Source organism: Geotrypetes seraphini, chromosome 5 (genome assembly GCF_902459505.1).
Source record: "Geotrypetes seraphini chromosome 5, aGeoSer1.1, whole genome shotgun sequence".
In the NCBI taxonomy this organism is placed as follows: domain Eukaryota; kingdom Metazoa; phylum Chordata; class Amphibia; order Gymnophiona; family Dermophiidae; genus Geotrypetes; species Geotrypetes seraphini.
Window position 1 is genome coordinate 181,587,043 of NC_047088.1, and position 22,969 is coordinate 181,610,011.

At 42.7% G+C, this 22,969-nt stretch overlaps 1 protein-coding gene across 4 annotated transcripts in view; it reads left to right on the forward strand.

The window, feature by feature from the left end:
* STAT1 (signal transducer and activator of transcription 1) overlaps positions 1-22,969 on the forward strand; it is a 140,824-nt gene that overhangs the window by 37,311 nt on the left and 80,544 nt on the right. For all 4 annotated transcript variants that reach the window (XM_033944995.1, XM_033944996.1, XM_033944997.1 and 1 more), the window contains 8 exons: positions 1,289-1,380; positions 4,367-4,518; positions 6,720-6,878; positions 7,581-7,673; positions 8,784-8,843; positions 11,992-12,021; positions 12,442-12,535; positions 17,873-17,914. In XM_033944995.1, coding sequence (XP_033800886.1) covers positions 1,289-1,380; positions 4,367-4,518; positions 6,720-6,878; positions 7,581-7,673; positions 8,784-8,843; positions 11,992-12,021; positions 12,442-12,535; positions 17,873-17,914 — 722 coding nt within the window. The remainder of the gene's footprint in view (positions 1-1,288; positions 1,381-4,366; positions 4,519-6,719; positions 6,879-7,580; positions 7,674-8,783; positions 8,844-11,991; positions 12,022-12,441; positions 12,536-17,872; positions 17,915-22,969) is intronic.

Here is a 22,969-nt window from a genome sequence, read left to right on the forward strand (position 1 = left end):
CTTCCAGTATCTCACTAAATCTGTCCTCTTACCCCAATCCAGCATGTGCTCTTTTTCTTTATCACCTCCTTCCATCCAGTATGTGCTTCCCTCTCTCTCTCACTCCTCCCCACTTCCCTTCAGCGTCTGTTCCACTCTCTCCCCTCCCCATTTTCCTTCAGTCTTCTCCCCTCTCTCTCTCCTTCCCACTAACATGCAGCATCTGCTTCTCCATCCTCTCCCCCTATCTCTCCACTTCCTTCCAGCGTGTTCCCCCTCTCTCTCCTACCCATGTCCATGCAGCGTGTCCTCTTCTCTCCTTCTCCTACCCATGTCCATGCAGTGTGTTCCCCTCTCCCCTACCGTTCAGCATCCTTCACGCGGTACAGCAGCCCCCTCTTTTCTGATCGCCAATGGTCTGGGCATCCCCTTCCTCCCTTTGAAAACCTGAAACTGAAATTGAAACATAGTTTTATTTCTTTGCTATAGCATTAACAAATAACCGGTAATCATTTTACATATGGTAAAACTAAAAATGCCCATAGGCAAGAAAGAGTTCTGTAATGTGTCATGGATTCTGTGATACAAAACAGTGTTATAAACCTGCCTGTAAGTTAAAGTGAAGTAGATTGTTTTATTTCTTATTTATTTAAAGTGGACTAACAGGACAATCACATAATCTTATCCTAGGCTTGGACAGTCGGTACTAAAAGAAAAGTCTATGTAAAAACAGAGTCAAATGTTTTATGCAGTCCTCTGTTGGGGGGGAGGGATTGTCTTAAGGAGAATTAGACTAAGGGCTTCTTTTATGAAACCCATAGGGATTTATAGGGCTTCGGGGCCGTTGCAGCACGGCTTTGTAAAAGGAAGGGGAGGGGTAAGAGACTTACTTAGGTGCCTCCATGTATGAGACTGATATCTTCTTATTCATGGAGGAAGCAAAGTGTACTCCATGGGCAGCAGGATAAATTAGTCACAGTACTGTTCCTTTGTTTAAAAACAATTTATTTCCATTCGCTATTAAATATGAATGATGTGGGGCCTTACAGTACCAGTTGTGCATGATCAAAATTGTTTTCTAGTCTTTTTTAGTTGTAATTAGGTAGCATTATCTCCCTGACATTGGATGACATCGTCCATATATTTGACAGATTTATCTGACTTGTTTGCAGAAAAAATCGGTTCTAGGGAAAAATTTTACTAGAAAGGGTAATGTTGAGAGCAGCCACGGTATTAAATAAAACTGAAAAGTAATTTTACCCACAAAGATGATCCTTCCTTGAAACCATTTTATTTCTTGTCCTTCGAGAGCATGAGCCGAATGGTCTTGCCATGAATGAGCTGCGACAGGAAAAACTTGTCATCCAGAATATGTATTTATCACTTGACATGAAAAGAAAGGTACTGTTCACTTATTTCTTTCAAGAGAGATCTGCGTAATTGAATTTAATGGGTTTGTTTATTGGGTGGAATTTCATTTAGGGGAAATACACCGACTGACATTTACACCTGCCTTTTCTACAGATACTTTTCCTGGCAAAAACAAAATCCATGATTTTGGTAATATAGAATTAAGGGGCTAGATAGGGGTGGGCAAACTTTTTGACTCGTGGGCCACAATGGGTTCTTAAATTTGACAGAAGGGACGGACCAAAAGCATCTTTCTATCCCTCCCATCCGCCTGTGCAGCAGAACCCTTGCCCAGCTTCCATCCCTCCCATCCGCCTGTGCAGCAGAACCCTTGCCCAGCTTCCATCCCTCCATCCGCCTGTGCAGCAGAACCCTTGCCCAGCTTCCATCCCTCCATCCCTCCCATCCGCCTGTGCAGCAGAACCCTTGCCCAGCTTCCATCCTTCTCGTTCCTCCCATCCCTCGTGCAGCAGACCCTTGCCCAGCTTCCATCCTTCCCTCCCATCCCTCGTGCAGAATCCTTGCCCAGCTTCCATCCTTCTCTCCCTCCCATCCCTCGTGCAGCAAAACCCTTGCCCAGGTTCCATCCTTCCCTCCCATCCCTCGTGCAGCAGAACCCTTGCCCAGCTTCTGTCCTTCCCTTCCTTCCTCCCATCCCTTGATCACCTGCCCCCGCTACGCAGCTGAAACCCCGCTGACCCTCCATCCTTCCCTCCCATCTGAACTTTGCCGACCGCAATCCCTACATACCTCACTCCAGAGCAGTGTTGGGCCGGTAGCACTCTAAATAGGCTGCTTCGTGGTCTTCTCTCATCAGAGCCTTCCATGTGCCGCGTTACTGATGACATCATCAGTGATGCGGCAGAGGGAATTCCCCAACGAGAGAAGGCCGTGATGCAGCCTGTTAGAGTGCTGCCGGCCCGACGCTGCTCTGGAGGGAGGTATGTAGGGCTCGTGGTTGGTGAGGTTCAGCTGGCCCACTGGCCGGATATGGCTCGTGGGCCGTAGTTTGCCTATGTCTGGGCTAGATTCACTACATAGAAACATAGAAATAGACGGCAGATAAGGGCCCACGGCCCATCTAGTCTGCCCACCTTAATGTCCCTCCCCTACCTTTGCCCTGTGAATAGATCCCATGTGCCGATCCCATTTGGCCTTAAAATCAGGCACGCTGCTGGCCTCAATCACCTGTAGTGGAAGACTATTCCAGCGATCAACCACTCTTTCAGTGAAAAATAATTTCCTGGTGTCACCTCGTAGTTTCCCGCCCCTGATTTTCAATGGATGCCCTCTTGTTGTCGTGGGACCCTTGAAAAAGAAGATATCTTCCTCCGCCTCGATGCAGCCTGTAAGATACTTGAACGTCTCGATCATGTCCCCCCTCTCTCTGCGCTCCTCGAGCGAGTATAGCTGTAATTTGTCAAGCTGTTTTTCGTATGGTAGATCCTTGAGTCCCGAGACCATCCGGGTGGCCATTCTTTGCACCGACTCCAGTCTCAGCACATCCTTGCGATAATGCGGCCTCCAGAATTGCACACAGTATTCCAGGTGGGGCCTCACCATGGATCTATACAATGGCATAATGACTTCCGCCTTACGACTGACGAAACCCTTTCGCATGCAGCCCATGATTTGTCTTGCCTTGGACGAAGCCTGCTCCACTTGATTGGCAGACTTCATGTCCTCACTGACGATTACCCCCAAGTCTCGTTCTGCTACCGTTTTTGCTAGGATCTCGCCATTAAGGGTATAAGACTTGCATGGATTCTGGCTGCCCAGGTGCATAACTTTGCATTTTTTGGCATTGAAGTTGAGTTGCCATGTCCTAGACCATCGCTCCAGTAGGAGTAGGTCGTGCATCATGTTGTCGGGCACTGAATCTTCGTCTGTTGTGCATTTGCCCACTACATTACTCAGTTTGGCGTCATCGGCGAATAATGTTATTTTACCTCGAAGCTAAAGTCAGTGATTGTCGCTAAACCTGTTTTCACAGGTTTAGCGATGATCTCTGCTACCCACCCCGATTTCACTAAATGGCCCACTGCATGTTGTCCAATCTGATCCAACCCATGCAAATTAGTAAAACCCTATGCAAAATAGCCAAACGATTGATTCACTAACATTTGCTTGGCTATTTTAAATTGGGTTTTACTATCCTAAAACCCGACTGTTGCCGGTTTTTTGACAGGTCTGCCTGTTTTTTTTTTAATTCATTTTTTTTCCATGGCACAGATATTTTGTGTGTTACACGTGTAAAATATCTAACCCAATAAAAAGAAATTTAATAAAAGACAGGCAGACCTGTCATAAAACCACCCCCTCCCGCGACCCACACCACATTTAAAAATGCCCATTCCCTCCTGCCATCGGCCTCCTCCTCACCTGGCAGGCTGAATACTCCCCCTGTCCGCCCGCCCACCAAACACCCGCGCTTAAAAATATGGTAGGAGGGATGCCCACTCCCTCCTGCCATCGGCCCCTCTCCTTCCCCCCCAAACGGCAGGAGTAATACCCATTCCCTCCTGCCACCGGACCCGGATGCCTCCTCCCCTCCCCATACCTTTAAAAGTTGGAATCAGGAGGGGTGCTCAGTCCCTCCTGCTCCTCCAGCCTCCTGCTTCGTAATGCGGCCTTAGTGTATCATGTGATGCACGGGGAGGGGCCTAAGGCCCTGATTGGCTCAGGCTCCTCTTTTGGGAGGGTCCTGAGATGCCTGAGCTAATCAGGGACTTCCTTAGGAAGGAATCTAAGGAAGTCACTGATTGGCCATTGTTTTGTGTGTGGGAATAAAACCTACTGGCAGGACTGAGCTTTGATGTGTGCACATATCTTTGTAGGCTACTGTGGCTGTGCCATTCTCCAAAACCTTTTTGTCACTAACATTTTCTGATAAGTTGGGTGAACTCGTGTGTCTTTTTTTTTTAATTTAAAAAAGGCAGTTTGATATAAGACAGTAATGGTGTGGTGTTATCCACAGGAAGTGGTGCACAAAATAGCAGTGTTATTGAGCAAAATGGACCTGACTCAGAGTGCTTTAATTAATGAGGAACTGGTGGATTGGAAACTCAGACAACAGATCGCTTGCATCGGAGGCCCACCCAACGCATGCCTTGATCAGCTTCAGAACTGGTAAGAGTCCTGCTTACCCCAAGTTCACGTTAAAGGTATTCATCAACTGGGAATTTCTAGCCATGCTAAAAGAGGAACTGAACTGCTGTAATGTGGCAGGGCGCTTTTTATCCAGTATGATCCCATTTTAACATTTAACATGGCACCAGATGATGGTGATGTAAACAAAAGAGCATTCTTCACTCCACTCCCCTCTCTTTCCTAATCCACCTCTTCCTTCTTCCCATGTACAAAGCATGCAGGCAACAGTCAACACAGGATATGTCAGTGTGGGCTCACAGACCTCAGTACTTTACATGGATTTCCAGTCTAACAGGAAGTCCACACAGGTGCTACCACTGGGTTTAGATCAGTGGAGGTCCAGAATGATGAAGAGCAGTTCTATTTCTGTGACCACAGCTACTGATGATGCGATTCTGTTTGGGATCACCACTGCTTTTTGAGTCATCTTGTGCTAGTGGTGTCCTCAGATATTATTAGCTGAGTGTATCAAAGGACTACTCCATCAGACTTTTGGTCTACAGTCTACACCATGTTCATGATTAAGACATGCTCCTAAAATGTGGATCTGTGGTTCTTTGTTATTTTTAATAGTGGACCACTTTGAAAAGATAGGTTGAAAATAACTAGGGATTACAGATGATGTGGAGTGTCAGCCATGACTTCTCCCCACCCCAAATCATATCTGTTTGAAAGCTTCTGGGACTATTGACTGCAGCAATTGATCCATCGTGTACTCAAAGGCTCCACCTTTGCACAGAAACTGAGAACACAAAGCCTCCGTCCTAGTTATGTGATTGCAGACCCGGCTGCTGTCATCGCTACCACCACAGAGGGCCTAGGACCAGCTTCAGAAGCTTCCCAGGCTATGAACTGGGCTTTGGAAGGCATAATGTAGATTAACTCTTGGGCACTACTGGTGTAGAACATGCTAGTGGCTCTGGTGATATGGCCATAAAATTCTGCTTAGTTAATGCAGTAGACCCACATAAACTTCCAATCCTTTTTGAGACCTTCCTTCTTGAGGTTTCCATTTGGACTTAGTTTTCCTGCTGCTTCCCCCCAAAAAAATCATCCTTTGATCAGAATTTGAATATCTTTAATTTGCAGTGTTACCTATAACAAGGGCCTAATCTGCTATAGGATTAGATAGGCATGAAAAGCTCCCACCAGCCATTTATTTGGGATTGGTTAAGTCTACATTGACTGTGACACCATAAAGCTTTGAGGTGTGTGAGAGAATATCCAGGAGCTGGAGATATGAATGTAAATGACAGAGAAATGTCTTCTTTTTTTTTTCCAATTCTTTATTATTTTCAAAACTTACAATAAGTGTAACAGTAAATACAACATTTTATACTCAAATACCAGACTTAATATTCTATTAATATCCATTTCAGAATTAATCCCCCCTCCCCCCTAATCAATCACAATGTCCAACACGTAAAATGTCTTATCGTGAACCCTCATATCAATATACCAAAATTCATTATCATACCAGATCCCCCCCCTCCTCCCCCCTCCCAGATGTGCATTTTTAAAAGGGGAAAACAATAATTAGACATTACAATATTTTGCTAATGGCTCCCAAGTCTCCTGAAATTTCTTGAAATTCCCTTTCTGAGTGGCTAATGTTCTTTCCATTTTATACATATGACACAAGGAATTCCACCAAAAACTAGAGAAAGAAACTGGAGGAGAAATGTCTTCTATATTTTTTTTAGTGTTGTCACTTGCAATGCTAGTAGATGACAGCAGATATAGGCCTGCACAGTCCCTCCAGTCTTCCCAACAAGATAAACTCATGGCATGTGGTATGATGCAATATAACGTACAGTATGCAAACTTGATCTGTCATTATTGGGGTATAAACTGTCTACCCAGCCTTAGCCTTGTCCCCCAACTACTGGAGTTGCCATTGAAACAGTACTCCAGTCCAATCAGATATGTCTAGCCATAATCGAGGCACAGACCCTAGATGTCTGACCTTATTTCCCAAATACGATTGGCAGCTAAGCACCACTAGGTTTGTTTTGCTTTCATTCTCTTTTCATATAGGAATTCTTTCTGTTTATTTCACAGATTTTTTAAATTCCGTTACCATTTTCATCTCCTGTGGGAGGGCATTCCAAGCATCTACCACCCTCTCCATGCTCTTTTTTTTTTTTTTTTTAAATGAGTTCTGTAATTTGTCATGGCAGGTTCACCATTGTTGCTGAGAGTTTACAGCAGGTTCGTCAGCAGCTCAAAAAACTAGAAGAACTGGAACAGAAATTCACGTATGATCAAGATCCTGTCACCCAAAATAAGCAGAGCTTGCAGGACCGAACCAATGGCCTCTTCCGACAGCTAATACAAAGGTAGCCCTTTGGTGGTTCTAGAGGCCTATGGACTATTTATAGTTAACCAAAGGCTATAATACTCTGTTTGATGTTTTCTTTCTGTGCTCGGTGTGTCAGAATTCTGTGAGACATGCTCCTTTCTGGATGAGTTTTTCTTGCTGTGTGATCACACTCATAAAACTTTATTCACTAAGGTGTGTTAAGCTTTAAGTTTCAAGTCTATTTAAAACTTGTTATACCGCCTATTAGAGAACTTTCTGAGCAGAGTACAAATTACTTAGGTACTACTTACCTGTATAGAATAAGATCCAGATAGCATCCCTTTTATAGAATTGCCCTTATTAAGCATGTTTGTGAATAGATGTGTTGGGGAGAGCACCTAAAATATTTGACAGATATGCAGCACAGCCAAATTGCCCCTTAATAGGGATGGGATGTTGCAGAAGTAACATGTATAGTCCCTTCCATACCTACCTATAGGTATGGAATTCCTGTGCTCAGTGGTGACATCTACTGACAAGACCCGGGCTGCAATTGTATTGAGTTCTGGAAGAAAAATGGGAATGGATGTAAATGAAGGCTCATACCGTAGCCCAGCAGAGGCCTCTTCAGCTAAGCTGGAAGCACAAACAAGTGGTAGAAAATGCTGAAATAAAATTAGGCAAAATTTTGTACTTTGTTTGACTGTTTATATTGATCAAAAATGCATTTTTCATGCAGTTCCTTTGTGGTTGAAAGGCAGCCATGCATGCCAACTCATCCTCAGAGGCCGTTGGTTCTGAAGACCGGAGTGCAGTTCACAGTGAAACTGAGGTACCAAAATTTCCCCCCTGCCATATGACCGGTATAGCATCTTTGAATACTGTAGTCTGGTTTTCTGATTTCCTTTGGAAAAAATGAATGTGAACAGTAAGTGCCAACTTGGAGAGAGAAGATGAAACAAAAGAAAGAGAATAGACCTTGAGTTGTGGAGATTATGGCAAGTCCTCTGTTTTGGACTGGAGTCTTCTCAGATGTGGCATTGAGTCAGGGTAATTTTTTCTTGGAACAGCGCTTCCTAGAAAAGGGAACTACTGCCAAGGATGACTAAAAACCTGGGATCGGCATTTCTGGTAGAGGTGTCCAGTAGAACAAAAGTATTGGACAGAATGTATTTCATTTTATCAAAGGCACGTTGGGGGGTCCTATTGCAGAAAGATCCAAAAATGTTTGGTTGGTTTTTTTTTAATAGCATATGCCCCCTGGCTAAGGGAAACACATGTAATTTATTGACTTTGTATATCACTGCTTCTTTGTGAAATAGCTGAGCTTATTTTTATATGGGAGAGATGAGGACTTATTGTATGTATTCCCTGTCATCTTTTCCCTCATTGTTCCTATGGACCTAGTGTCTTGTGTTTTCACTGGGTATGTAAATAAGACAGACTAGCGAATGAAGCATGGGTAAGCATCTTTATCTTGTTGCATTTAGTGGGGTGGAAGAGTAATCTAGTGGTTAGAGCAGCTGTCTCAGCACCCTGAGGTTATGAGCTCGATTCCCACTGCAGCTCCTTGTGACTCTGGGCAAGTCACTTAACACTTCATTTACCCAGGTACAAAATAACCACACAGAAAAAGCACTTTTTCACTTTTCACTTTTTCAAAAGATAAATCAGAGTAGGGTATCAGTGTTTCACAGCTGCAATAAGTCAGCTATCTACCACTACTGCTACTACTTATCACTTATATAGCGCTAAAAAGCACTGTACATTTTGATATTTATAAATGGTCCCTGCTCATAAGAGCTTACAATCTAACTTGGACAGACAGACATGACATAAGGGGATGGGGATGCAGAACCCAAGGTGAGAGGAGTTAAGAGTCAAAAGCACTCTCAAAGAGGTGGGCTTTTAACTATCCTTGAACACTTTTTTCTCTTTCTAGGTTGTTGGTGAAATTGCAAGAGCTGAATTATCAGTTGAAAGTGAAAGCTTTGTTTGACAAGTAGGTAGTGGATTTCTATTTCCCTTTTTTGTTCATTTTGTTTTAAATATCCCACTAGATAATATGCTAGGAAGTAGAAAACATCCTGCAATAGGAAATCATGACAAAAACTTAAAATACTCTAATATCTTACCTCTTTTCACTCCACTGACAGGAGTCTGGCAAAGCCAAAACATGAGTAATGTTAGTAATGGAGAAAATGTGCCTGTCCTTGTGCCATCATTGTTTGTTACCCAGTATCTGGGAAAGCTCCATCAGTTCAGTGTGTGCAGAAGATTTTAGCAGAAGTGAAATGGGCTGGGTCCATAGATGCCATAAACTGGAAAGCCCCATGTGAAGAATGCAGACTAGCAGAGCCTCGGTCCCATCCACCAGATATTTGTCATACTGAGTGACGCTAGGATCACTGTTCTCAGGATACTTAATGTATTTCCCCAAACACAATGATGTATGATGTTATACAGTTAGGTATAATACAGCACACTTCTGTTTCACAATTTACCGTTAACTGGTTAAATAAAGATTGCAACTGAGATGCTATATTGTCAAAAGATAGTGCGGATTACAATAAAATAAAAAGGAAACAAATCTCCAAATCCCAAGAGCATTATAAAATAATTAAACAATTATTATTATATAATCTCAACATAGTAAAGTTACATCTTTAAAAAAGTATGTTTTTAACAATTTGTGGAACCTCATTCAAGAAGGTTGCATTGGAAGAGCATTCCATAGCTTTACAGCTTGATATGAGAAGGATGCTTAAAGCGAAATCTGCAAGCAGATGGAAACAGAAGTTACAAGTCTTTTAAAAGACAATTACTCCTTAGCAATTCTAAAGCAGGTAAATAAGATGGTTACTATCGTAAAAACAATTGCAAATAATGTAGAATTTAAATAAAGAACAGGAATCTCTTAAACATAATTTTTTTAATTTTGTACAAAATGCCATATAGTGGTCTCTAACCTAATTTTGGAAGGCAGGGAACTCCAAATTAAAGTTGGTATGATTAGCTAAGGTTGAACTAGCTGTTTTTCTATATGTAAAGCCCTTTTCTGTAGGGAAATGTCAAATCAATTGTAGGGGTTTTTCTTCCTACATCTTTGACTTTTGGGAACACGATGGTGGACTCTGGTCCTCGAAACCTCATGCCTCAGTAAATTGGCTAAAGTGCCAACTGTCTGTTAATTTTGTATCAGTAGATGGTGTCGGAACAAAATACTAAATGGTCCATTCTCTCCTGTTGTACCACATTGCAAGGATATATCCCAGCTGCCAGTTGTAGAAGCTTAACCGCTTGTAAGATATCACTCATCCAAGTCAATTTTTTGTTAATTTTCTTCCTTATAGTCATATTAATCTAATTTATACTTAAACTAGCAGATTCCCTGGCGTTGCCCGGGTATGTATTTATCCCGGCTATTTATTCTAATCTTCTATTAGACAGGAAAAGGAATAAAATTGGCCTCATACTGCTGTACTGTCTCTGAAGCTCTAGATGTAGCAGCTCTTTCCTTCATATCCTTTAGTTGGGCCTCACGCTGCTGTACTGTCTCTGAAGCTCTAGATGTAGCTTTGATTGTACTTGGCTAATTGCATTACTTTTCCTTGGAGGCATTGTTACAGCAATGACAGCACAGCACAGTGTGACATCATTCCCCAAGCTTCACACTAGAGAATGACACGGGGACCGTTTACCACGGTAAACCGTGGTCACCGCAGTAAATGCGCAGGAATGGAAATATTTACAACAGGTTTACCACAGGAATGGGGACAAGGCCTTTCACCACCCTACGGGAGTGGGGGCAAGACCTTTTACCGCCCCATGGGAGTGGTGAAAAATCTTGCTCCTGTGGTAAAAAGATTATGCCCGTGTCAGACTCAGCATCTACTCCACATTAGACCTATCCAGTTTACTCCACTCCTAGAGGAATGCATAGATTGCAGTCAATCCAAGCATTCTCTTCATTTTCTCACAACTAGGGATGTTCTTTACCTTTTTTGCTTCCATCAATTATACTGGGAGTCAAGTACATATATCCACTGCCCTTTCCCATTACACTATCTCTTCTTTTTAATCTTAAGAAAATTGGATTTTAAAGCATGTACCATGGAGAAAGGTCATTATCGGAGGCTTTCAGAAAAACTTGTGTGTTTTTGCTATAGTATCTTTGGTTTTACATTCATGTGTTCTGATATTGTTTTGCTGCAATTCTGCAGTTATTTTCCTGTAAACCAGGCTTTCAGTTTCAGGCCTCAAGGACCAGAAATATGTTAGATTTTCAGGATACCCCTAATGAATGTGCATGAGAGAGATAAGCGTACAGTTGAGGCAATGGGCAACTCTTACATATTCATTAGGGGTATCCTGAAAATCTAACCTATTTCTGGTCCTTGAGGCCTGAAACTGAAAGCCTGGTTTACAGGAAAATAACTGCAGAATTGCAGCAAAACAATATCAGAACACATGAACTCCTAAAGTATGAACTTGTGAAACTTGCAATAAAATGATGGCTGCTGGGAATATCCAGATCAAAAAAGGGAATCAAGGTTCACCATACTTTTGGCCCATATGTGTGACCTTTGTTCTGCAAACTCAAAAGATTTGCATAGTATTTTGCAGAGCCAAATATTGTTACATATAGCAGGGGTGGATGGGATTGGTTGGTGCTTGAGTAAAATACACTGGGCTGAATTTCATCCAGATGTTTGGCCATTTATGCAGCGTAAGAAATGTTTGCCAAATGGAATTCAGTCTATTAGTGGCATGCTCTTTTCTCTCTTCTGTAAATCAAGTTAAGAATTGCAATCCTGTGGCCTAGAACCTCTAGGCTGGCCGTGAAATGCTTTAGTAACAGGCTGAGTTTCAAGGAAGTTTACTTGGACATTAACCTCCTTATAACCTTGAAAAGGATGTGGAGGTTCCATTTTTATTCTCTGCTGATCCAAAGAGGTTTTAATGTGCAAGAGCAGAGCTGTAGATCCAAAGTAACCTGATTTCCCAGCTGCCAGTTTAATGTCACTGAGGTCCTGTGTGTCAGGAAAGCAGCCCCAGAAGATTCTGGGGAAAGAACTAAGAATGCAGTGGAAATTGTTTACTTTTGCCTTTTTATCTTCCTACTTTAATGCACAATTTGTCCTTTGCAGAGATGTGAATGAAAAGAACACAGTTAAAGGGTAAGTCATTCATTTTTTTTTTTCTTACAATTCATCATTTTGGGGATGTTTAGTTTTTGAGATTAATAAGAATATAAGAGTTGCCATACTAGGATAGACCAAAGGTCCATCAAGCCCAGTATCCTGTTTCCAACAGTGGTCAACCCAGGTTACAAGTACCTGGCAAGATCCCAAGGAGAAAAACTGATTTTGTGCTGCTTATCCTAGGAATAAGCAGTGGATTTCCCCAAGCTATCTTAATAATGTCTTATGGACTTCTCTTTTAGGAAGTTATCTAAACCTTTTTTAAACCCTGCAAAGCTAACCACTTTCACTAAATTCTCTGGTATCAAATTCTAGAGTTGAGTGAAGAAATATTTTATCTGGTTTGTTGTAAATCTGCTACTTAGATTAATATTTCTTTCCCTTTTTTTTGTTCAGGTTCCGAAAATTTAATATTTTAGGAACACACACAAAGGTGATGAACATGGAGGAATCCACCAATGGATGTTTAGCTGCAGAATTCAGACATTTGGTGAGGATGTGGTTTGTATTTGGAAGTAAATAATTTGTTTCCATCAACAAGCAGGATTGAGTCAAGCACACAAGAGGGTAATGTTTTCCGAGAATGCTGGGGCATAATTGCTTCCCAGAGCTCAGAATAGTGTAGACTTCTGAAAATGTGTAGCCTCCCTGTAAGCAGTGGTCTCCTCATCTCTTCAGTTTGTTTCTTCTGCTCTGTCCCAACAAAACTTTTTCCTTTGTTTTTCCTTATCAGTATTACAAGTCCTTTGGGTACTGTGGATAACTTTCTTTACTTTTCAAAGTGTCTCTTTGATTGAAGCTACTTTAAGTGGGAAGTTCCCACTTTGAAGACCTACTTTTGTTCTGCTTTGGTAGTAGGGATCCCAGTTGTGTCCTACAAAACTGTATGTTCTGCTTGGTTATGTTGATAGCACAACAAAACAGAGTAGAACCTCGCCATTGTAATCGGGATCACCTGTGTGAGATTTTCTTGTGGTGGTAATATACCACTCTACCCAAGTTATGAAGGGATCATTTCCATCTCTTATGCAGAGGCTCAAATGATCCAGAGATAGAGGAGAATTATACGACATCAACTCTTCTTTGCTGTAATTATTGGTTCAAAATTCAGTAGAAAGTAGTGCAGGGCTTCAGCAAATGACCACCCTGCCATTTCTCTCACCCTCTGCACATTTTCAACTTTTTAGCCTTTCACATGACCGGCAGAGCCTTACCAATTACAGTGATTACTTATTGACAACGACTTCTGCACAAAGTTGCAGGCTTCTGTTGACTCCTGCAAACTTCCTACCTCTGTGCAGCTGATGGAAGACCACAATCCTTCCTACCCTACACATTACTAGCATGTTCATTGTACCTGTACTTCAGAAATGTTCCCAACTGCTTTTTTTTACAGGACTGAAGATGATCCTTCTAAAGGAGAGCAGCACAACAAAGAAAAATGGGGAGACTCAATGATCCACAGTGAAAACAATCCACCGATGAAAACAAAAACTGTGGATACAGATGTTCTGGAGATAATTTATTAAACACTGACATATAAAACCATGAAAATTCAACTAAAGTACAATGATAAAAAACAGTCTATTGTCTTTAAACATGTGAGCAAAGAACACTACTTCAGCTTGTCTGCGGTGTTCTTTGCTCACATGTTTAAAGACAATAGACTGTTTTCAGTCCAATTCTTTATATGTGAGGTTGCAAACCATTGGACCCCTGAGGAAGGCGTATTCGCCGAAACACGGACCATGTAGGGTCTGGTTGGATTTTTATCACAGTATTTTTTTTATCATTGTATTTTTTAATTGAATTTTCATGGTTTTATATGTCAGTTTTTAATAAATTATCTCCAGAACATCTGTATCCACAATTTGTTTTTGTTTCCCTCTAAAGGAGAGCCTTCTTTTCAGTTGCAAGTCAGCTCATGACTTCTAGGACATAGCATGCTGTTCTTCTTTGATGCTCAGTTATGCTATTGTCTGTTATGCTGTTCATTTCAGCTTCTGCTGAATATATATTAATTGTCTGGTTATGTGCTTTCACAGTGGAGCTTGATTTAATCAAATATTGCCTTTACTAGTTGTGTAATTGCTTGATGTATATCTTTTAAGGCTTAATCATGTTTTTACATTAAGCTAAATCTTATTTTTTTTATGTTCACTGATATGCCCCATAATAGTGATGGTCTACTTTTTATGCATTATGTTACATTATCTTGAGCTAACTGAATTGTGTGTGTAAACTAAATAAATTCTGACATCTAACCTTGGATCTTTTCCTTCTCTGTTCCTGAAGATGCATTTTTCACATTTGTCATTATTCCAAATGGAGAGCGAGAGATCAGATATGAATCTTGCTGTTTTCTCCTTTGCTTACCCTGCACTGTTTTGTATTACTGGGGTTTTTTTTTATCATCCCTCCAGACCGGCACAGACGGATAGGTTTATTTCTCTGCCAGCAGGTGAAGACTGAGAACATATTGACTTTTGGCAGTAGTACAAGTGAGCTGTGCAGTTCCATCTAAAATCAGTCTGTTGTCAGTCTCCAGCAGGTAGAGGTGGTAAGCATGTGCAGTCTTTCCTTTTGTTAGTTAGGGCCTATTGGATCTGACTAGTGGCCTTTTTTTCTTGTCCCTTTTTCTGTCAGGATAGAATTTGGGGGACCCTTTTGGGAGTCCCCCCCCCCATTTCCCCCACCTCCCCAGTTTTTTATTAGAGATGCCGAAGCTGTACACCTTGCCCAAAGGCAAAGACTAAAGCTTTGAGAGTCAGTGAGGTCTGCTCCTTTGTCTGGTAAAGTTTTTCTTTACAACAACAACAAAAAAAAAGAACAGTTCTGAGTCAATGCTGGTCTGAAAGGAAGCCTTTAATTGTTCTTGCTTTTAATTGCTAACCGGCGCTTTGTTTTTTCCTCCATAGTGGTTCACAATGAGCACTTCAAAGAAATTGAAAAAGTGCTCATTGTGCTTCCGCAGAGTGGTTGAGGCGTCCGGCTTTGCATGAAGTGCTCTGTGTGCTGAGAAGGGGAATCCTCATCAGCTTTGGGTGCCGGCGAACAGGGTTCCACTTAGCGATTGCACTACTCACTGGCTGTCGGTGGTGGGGAGGCCTGGGCTTCCCCTACCACCCACAGAAGGATTGCCCCATCCAGCAGTGTGGGAAATCGGTGATCCCTTACTGTTACAGTTGCTTATGCAGGCAGTTCTACTTTAGCGACTAGGCCCGTTCAGGCCTCTTTGCCGCTAGAAACATCAGGGAAGATTTCTTGGGCGGGTTTTTCTTCTGTTTTGGCAGGAAGCTCTGCCATTTTGCCTGTGGCCTCAGGTCACCTTCCTCCTGTTTTAGAAAGGCAGGAACAGGTCTTCGGTGATATTTTTCTCCGGCAGTGCGTGCTTTTTTGCCACCAGGAGGATTTGCCCTGATTTTGTCTTAGCCATTTACAAGGCTTACTTGCAGGTGGCTGGAGGTCCTGCTTCATCCAAGGAGGTCTCCAGTTCTTCTGGGGGGGGGGGGGTCACTGCCTTTGGCGTCTGCCTCTGTTCAGCCCCCCTCCTCTGTCCAAGCGTCCGTGTGTTTCGTGAGACGAGGATTTTTTTCTCGCTGATGCAGTCTCTCCTGATGAGGGCCTGGACCTTGGCGAGAATGCTTCAGTCATGTGCAATTTTCACCAGGAAGAGCTGCAGGAGCTTATTCTTCAGGTACCTTCAGTTTTGCACTTTGAGGAATAAGCAAAGGACCCCCTCTGCTATGGGGATTTGGTCAGCCTCCCATTCTTTTCCTATGCATCAGGATTTGATGCATGCACAGTGGAAGACTACGGATATGCCTTTTCGTTTGGCGCTGTCCATGACTCACCTTTATCCCATTCCTGATGTGGATGGGGATACCTTCAAGTCTTCTGTGGTGGTTGCTGTGGTTTTGGCCTTTGCTCGCTACATACGGTGTCAGTGGAAGGCAGTTTGACCTTGAAGATCTCCAGGACCATAGGATGGAGTCTCTCCTTAAACAGAGTTTTGATATGGCCTTGGCTGTCCAGGCGGTGATTTGTGGTGTCAGGGCTTGCTTCCGGTGGTCCGAACGTGTTCTTGACCAGTGCTTCTTATCTTTATGATGCTATGTATGATTTGTTGCGGGCATCGGCCAAGTCTATGGCCCTCGGAGTGGCCACTCGGCGTACCCTCTGGCTTTGTGGTTGGTTGGCGGATACGGCCTCTTAAGTCGAAGCTTAGTAAATTTCCTTTTAGGGGTTCCTTCCTCTTTTGTGATGAGGGTTTCGGTGGCAGCCTTGTCCTCCTGTAGAGATCTTTTCTGCGGTTGACACTTGTCATTTCTTCCTGATGTGATCCATTTCTTAAGGGCAGCAAAGTTGATTTGACCTCCGGTTTGCCCTTTTGTTCTAGCTTCGGATCTCAATCATGCTTTCAGTGTTGATTCATCTCCCGTTTGAGCCCCTTGGCTCCTACACTCTGAAGGATCTTACTTTGAAGATGGTTTTTCTTGAGCCCATTTCCTCCACTCAGCATGTGTTGGAGTTGCAAACCATCTCTTGTCATGCTCCCTTCTTGGAGTTTACAAAGAAGTGGGTGGTATTGCGGCCTTCCTTCCTTTCTTCCTAATGTCATTTCCCCTCTTCATGTGAATCAGACGATTGCCCTTCTAGTTTTGGGAAGTCGGAAGGGTACTGTAGAGCAAGTTGGATGTCTGCAGAGTTCTCCGTACTTATGTGAAACAGACTCAGGAGTTAGTCGGTTTGATCATCTTTTTATTTTCCTGGCGGGCAGTCATAAGGGGGAAGATACCTCAAAGGCTTTGATTGTGCGCTGGATCAAAGAGACTTATCACTTTGCTGTACCTACTTCAGAAGGAACCAGTTCTGGATTTTCTCAAAGCTCTTTCCGCTCAGGGTTGGGCGACTTCTTGGGCTAAGTCCTCTCTTGTGTCCCCGGAGGATATTTGTAAGGCTGCATTTTGGTCTTGTCTGCATTCTTTTGTGCATCACTACCGGTAGATGTTCAGGCACATCGGGACACAGTTTTTGGTGAGCGTGTTCTTTTGGCGGCCCTTCGAGAGTCTCACCTTTGGTACATCCCATCTATCTGTGCCGGTCTGGAAGGATGATAAAAAGGAGAAATTAGGTTCTTACCTGCTAATTTTCTTTCTTTTAGTCCCTCAGAACCAGCACAGAAACCTGCATTGTTGTTTTCTGTCCTCGTGTTTTTTTCTGCGGTGCCTTTTTGTGATTTATGGGGAGTATACTAGGAGCTGCAGCATCTGGTTTAGCTGCCGAACTGTGGGGACACCTTTTGGGTTTTGTTGTAGTCAGTATCCAACGGTGTCTGTATTGAGTGTGGAGTTTTGTTGTGTTTTTCTCGTTCACAGTTGTTAAGTTTCTAGTTAGGTCCTGCTTGACTATTCGTTAGACTGATTGTAGATGGGACTGTACAGCCCGCTTGTACTTCTATCAAAAATCAATTTGTTCTTAGTATCCACCTGCTTGCAGAGGAGCATAAACACATCCATCTGTGCTGGTCTAGAGGGACTTAAAAGAAAGAAAATTAGCAGGTAAGAACCTAATTTCTCCTTAGGCTTCTTCGTATTTCTATCTGGCATGTCTGCTAAAAAATGATATGTCAGTCTTATCAGGTAGCAATATCTTGTTTTACACATACTTGGAAATATAGTTAATCTTTTGGTTTCATCTAAATCTGCTTGATATGGTTTTCTTGTATTGTAAATTGCATGGATGCCTTTGATATCTACCTTGAATATATCAAACTCTGTGAAATAAATAAAACAATAAAACTCTGTGAATGTTTTTATTTTGGCAGCAACTGAAGGAGCAGAAAAATGCAGGAAGCAGAACAAATGAGGTAAAGTATAATCTTTATAGTTCTCTCTAATAATTAAGCTGGGATCAGAATGCACTAACAAAATAGTTCTCAATCCAGTCCTTAGGATACAGCCTACCAGACTAGTTTTCAGGTTATCCATATTGAATATGCGTAAGAGAGATTTATATTCACTGACTGCATTGTATGCAAATCTGTCTCATACATATTCATCATGGGTATCCTGAAAACCTAAAAGATTGGATGTTTTCTGAGAACTGAGTTTGAGAGTCATTGATCTAATGTCATTGATGAAGCATGAAATTGTCTATTTGAGTCTAGTATGAACAGTTTAATGAATACCAAAGCTTCACTGTCAACCCATTGTTTAATTTTCCAAATAACTAATGCTGTATTAAAGTTATAGTGAATTTGAGCATGCTGACAATGATAGAAATAAAAGTATGGAGGACTGGAGGGAAGGAAGTGAGAGCAATAGATGCAGGTCTCACGGGAGAAGAAAGAGAGAGACAGACTGGACAAAATTTACCAATGGGCAGTTTTGTGGCTGGGCCCCCTTTATGTAGGATCCTGGGCAGCTGCCCTTTTGCTCATTATTAAAAGGGGAGGAGGGATATTTTAAAGTTGCTAAGGATTAGAGAGTGTTGCAGGTGATGCTTGGGACAGTTCTGAATAGAAGGGTTTTTATTTCTTTTTTAAAGGTTTTGTAGTCTGTGGTTGAGGTCAATAGATTGTAGAGTTGGTGGTCCAGTGTTGCAGCTCGAGTGGCTAGGAGGTTGTCGTACAGTTTTTTTCGTTTGACGTTTTTGGTTGGAGGGTGTGTGAATGGTGTGTGGGTTCTCCTGTGTCTGGTTGAGGTGGATTGAATTATTCGATTGTTCCAGTAGGCTGGGCTGTCTCCATGTATGGCTTTAAATATTAGGCAGTAGAATAGAATTTGAAAAGTACGATGACTTACCACGTACTTCCAATTCAGGAAGGCACTGAAAACACATCTGTTCTCTTCACAGCACTGACCTGTTATAACGTATTCATGTGTATGTGGTCTATACCTCTGTATCATTTTTAATATTATGTAAACCGCAATGGTTCCTAGTCAACATTTGCAGGATACAAGAATCAGTATGGTATGGTAAACAGATTTTATGCTGCTTATCCTAGGGATAAGCAGTGAATTTCCCAAAGTCATCTCAATAATGGCTTATGGACTTCACTTTTAGGAAATTATCCAAACTTTTTTTAAACCCCCGCTAAGCTAACTGATTTCACGACATCCTCCGGTAACAAATTCCAGAGTTTAATTATAAGTTGTATGAAGAAATATTTTCTCCGTTTTATTTATTTATAATTTATTAAATTTTCAGTATTATTTTCAAGTAAATACTTGTACGGAAAGAAATATCCAATATAATAAAAAGCTAGCCGCACATGCGCACTCAGACCTGCGTGATCTGTCTTACCTGATCCGTAGGTCCGTGGCCAGAGTGCGTATGCGGCGGACAGATCGGGAAAGCACAGCACAGCCGGCGACTCCCCCCCCTCCCGCCCTCACTCACTGCCAAAACCACCACCTCCTCCTTCTCGCCGGCTCACCCGCTTCTAAAAATAAAGAGAAAAGCGCTGCACTGCGCTAACGCTGGCTTTGCTGTCTTCTGTCCACAGCGGCCCGCCCTCTCTGACTACTTCCTGTTTCCGCTAGGGTTGGCCGCAGTGGATAGAAGACGCCGAAGCCAGCAGCTGTAGCCACCGATCTCCATTCCTCCAGGGGGGGGGTCTGGGAGGAGAGGGATCGCGGCCACTCAGCGCCCCCACCGAGGAACCCTGCAACTTTCCGCTGCCCGGGACCTGACTCATTTGCCGCCCCCCTCTTCCCTTACCGCGGGCCCGACTGGCGATTTAAGCAGCATGTCAGCAGTCTTCACACGCTGCTTCGGGCCCTTCTACTGCCCTGATTTGCTCCGGATGTGCCAGAGTAAATCAGGGCAGTAGAAAGACCCGAAGCAGCGTGTGAAGAGTGCTGACACGCTGCTTAAATCGCCAGTCGGGCCCGCGGGAAGGGAAGGGGGGGCGGCAAAGGACTCGGGCCCGCATTTGTAGTCGCGACTGTGGGAAGGGAAAGGGGGTAGAGGAAACGCTACAAGAAGAAAGACACAGGGAAAGGTGGACAGGGAACTGGTGTGGGGGGAGGGAAATGGAGGGGGAAGGAATGCTGCTTTGGACAGACAGACAGAGGGAGGAAGAGAGACAGAAAGACAAGAAGAAAAACACAGGGGCAGGTGCACAGGGAACTGGTGTGGGGGGAGGGAATGCTGCTTCGGACAGACAGACAGAGGGAGGAAGAACACAGAAAGAAAAGAAGAAAGACACAGGGGCAGGGAGATATACAGAAAGACAAACAGACAAAGGGGGCCAGGAACAGAGACAGACAGAAAGAAAGACAGCGGGAGTCACGTCAGGAGGGGTGTGGGATGCCGCAGAGGGAACTTTTCCAATGGGTGCAACTGGGCGGCTGTCGGGAGCCTCTGATCAGAGGCAGAGCAAGGTAAGTTTATCATAGGGATAAGAAGGAGGAGGGGGGGAGAAAAAGGAAGGGACGCCTACTGCTGGACAGGGGGAGAAGGAAAGAGGTGCTGATGGACAGGGGGGGTGAAGAAAAGGAACGGAGGCCTAATGTTGGACAGGTGGAGAAGGAAGGTGCTGCTGGACAGGGGGGAGGTAAAACAAAGGGAGAAGGGCTGCTGCTGCATAAGGAGAGCTGTGAAGGGGTGGTGGTGGACACAGGGGAGGTAAAAGGAAGGGAGAATGGACAGGGGGAGCAGGCAAGGGGTGGTGATGGACAGCCAAGGAAAAAGAAAGACAGAAAGAAAGAAAGCGGCTAAGGAAAGAGAGAGAAAGAAATAGAGAGACACACACACACATATATTCTAGCACCCGTTAATGTAACGGGCTATAAGACTAGTATACTAATAATATTACACAAAAATTAAATTATTAATAACATATTTAAACTATACATTTCTCAAGTTCATAATATTTAGATTCAAGATTAAAAAGAATGGACATAAAAAAGGAAATTATAATAAAGAAAAAAATTGCCTAAAGCCCAAAAGAATGGAGATCACTTTAACTTAAGAGTGTTAAGAGAATCTTAAATTCCCTCAATATACTTCATAGCCAGAAATGCTGTAAGATGAGAAGGTTAAAAAAAAATATATTTCAATGATTGATACCTCACAATACACTTGCAAGGATATTGCAGGAAAAAAGTTCCACTAATCTGTGTTACACAACGTTTTAAAAGTAAAAATTGACGTAGTCTCTTTTGTGTATCACGAGAAACATCTGGAAATATCTGAATTTTTAATCCCAAAAACTGTTCAACTATTCTTAAAAAGCATCTTCAAAATCCACAACTTATCTGGCGTAAGAGCTACAGTAGCTAATAATGTTGAAGTTTTTGCTGTATCACTTTCAGAAGACTCCAAGATATTAGAAATATCCTGGAGATCTTCTTGAGCTACTAGTTGCTGCCTGCATACTTCTTCTAGACTGACTGTCAACCTTGTCAGTTTCCCTTCTTTGCCTCCAGCGTATAGCCTGTCGGGTTCTGGTATGTTGTGTATATCCTCTTTAGTAAATACAGATGCAAAAAACGTGTTCAGTTTATCGGCAATGGCTTTGTCTTCCTTTAGCACTCCCTTTATTCCATGATCATCCAACGGTCCCACTGCTTCCTTTGTGGATCGTTTCCCCTTAATATATCGAAAGAACGGCTTGAAGTTTTTCACCTCCTTGGCTATTTTTTCCTCATAGTCTCTTTTGGCTCCTTTTACCGTTTTATGTCACCTGCATTGATGCTGTTTGTACTTCTTCCAGTTTTCGTCCGTTTTTTACCTTTTCCATTCTTTGAATGAAGTCTTCTTGTGTCTGATCGCTTCCTTCACTGTTAGTGAGCCACGCCGGTTCTTTGTTCCTTTTCTTCTTGGATCCCTTGTTGATACGCGGTATATATAGATTTTGTGCCTCAGTGACTGTGTCCTTAAAAAGAGTCCATGCCTGCTCTAGCGTTTTTACAGTGCTTATCCTCTTTTTGATCTTCTTCCCCACCATGAGTTTCATCCTTTCATAATTCCCTTTTCTGAAGTTCAGTGCCGTGGCCGTCATTCTGGATCGGTGCTTCGCCCCCCTGCATCCAGATCGAAGAGGATCATATTGTGATCACTGGTTCATAGCATCCCCTCTACTACTACATCTTGCGCCTGTCCTCGTAGTCCATTTAGAATTAAGTCCAGAATTGCATTTCCTCTCGTGTTTTCCTTGACAAGTTGTTCCAGGAAGCAATCGCCCACAGCATCCAGGAACTTGGTCTCCCTACCACAGCCAGAGGTGCCTAGGTTCCAATCTATTCCCGGATAGTTGAAATCACCCATGATAACTGCGTTGCCTCCCTTGCAGTTGCGCTTGATCTCATCTATCATTTCTCCATCAATTTCGTCGGACTGCCCTGGGGGTCGATAGTAGATGCCAATCTTTATTTCCAATCCATTGGCTCCTGGAATTTTGACCCATAGAGACTCTAATTTATTCGTCATTTCAGGTGTGTTCCCTCCGGTAGATTCAATTCCTTCTTTGACATATAGGGCGATGCCCCTACCTTTTTGACCCACTCTGTCTCTGCAGTATAGTTTGTATCCCGGTAGCACAGTGTCCCCACAGTCAGTCCCTGTTCTGATCTGTAAGCCTCACCAAAAGTCAAGATTATAAAAATTTCTTAAAACTTCTTTGGCACTCTCACGCCGAATATAACGAGGCATGGAACTCTAAAGTGGTAGTCCAAGAACAGCAAAGGCTGTTTTCAAACTGATTCTAACCTAATTTTTGCCAAGGAAGGAATCACCAAGAATATTGCTTCAAGATTTCCAAACACTAGATGGTGCTAAATGTATTAGGGAGGATGCCAGGTAAAAAAGAGAAGCCCATAAAACTGTAATATATCTGAAAAACAATCAAAATTATATATTTAATTCTTAGAAGTAAATGTTATTCCTTTAAAAGTAGAATAATATATATAGTTTT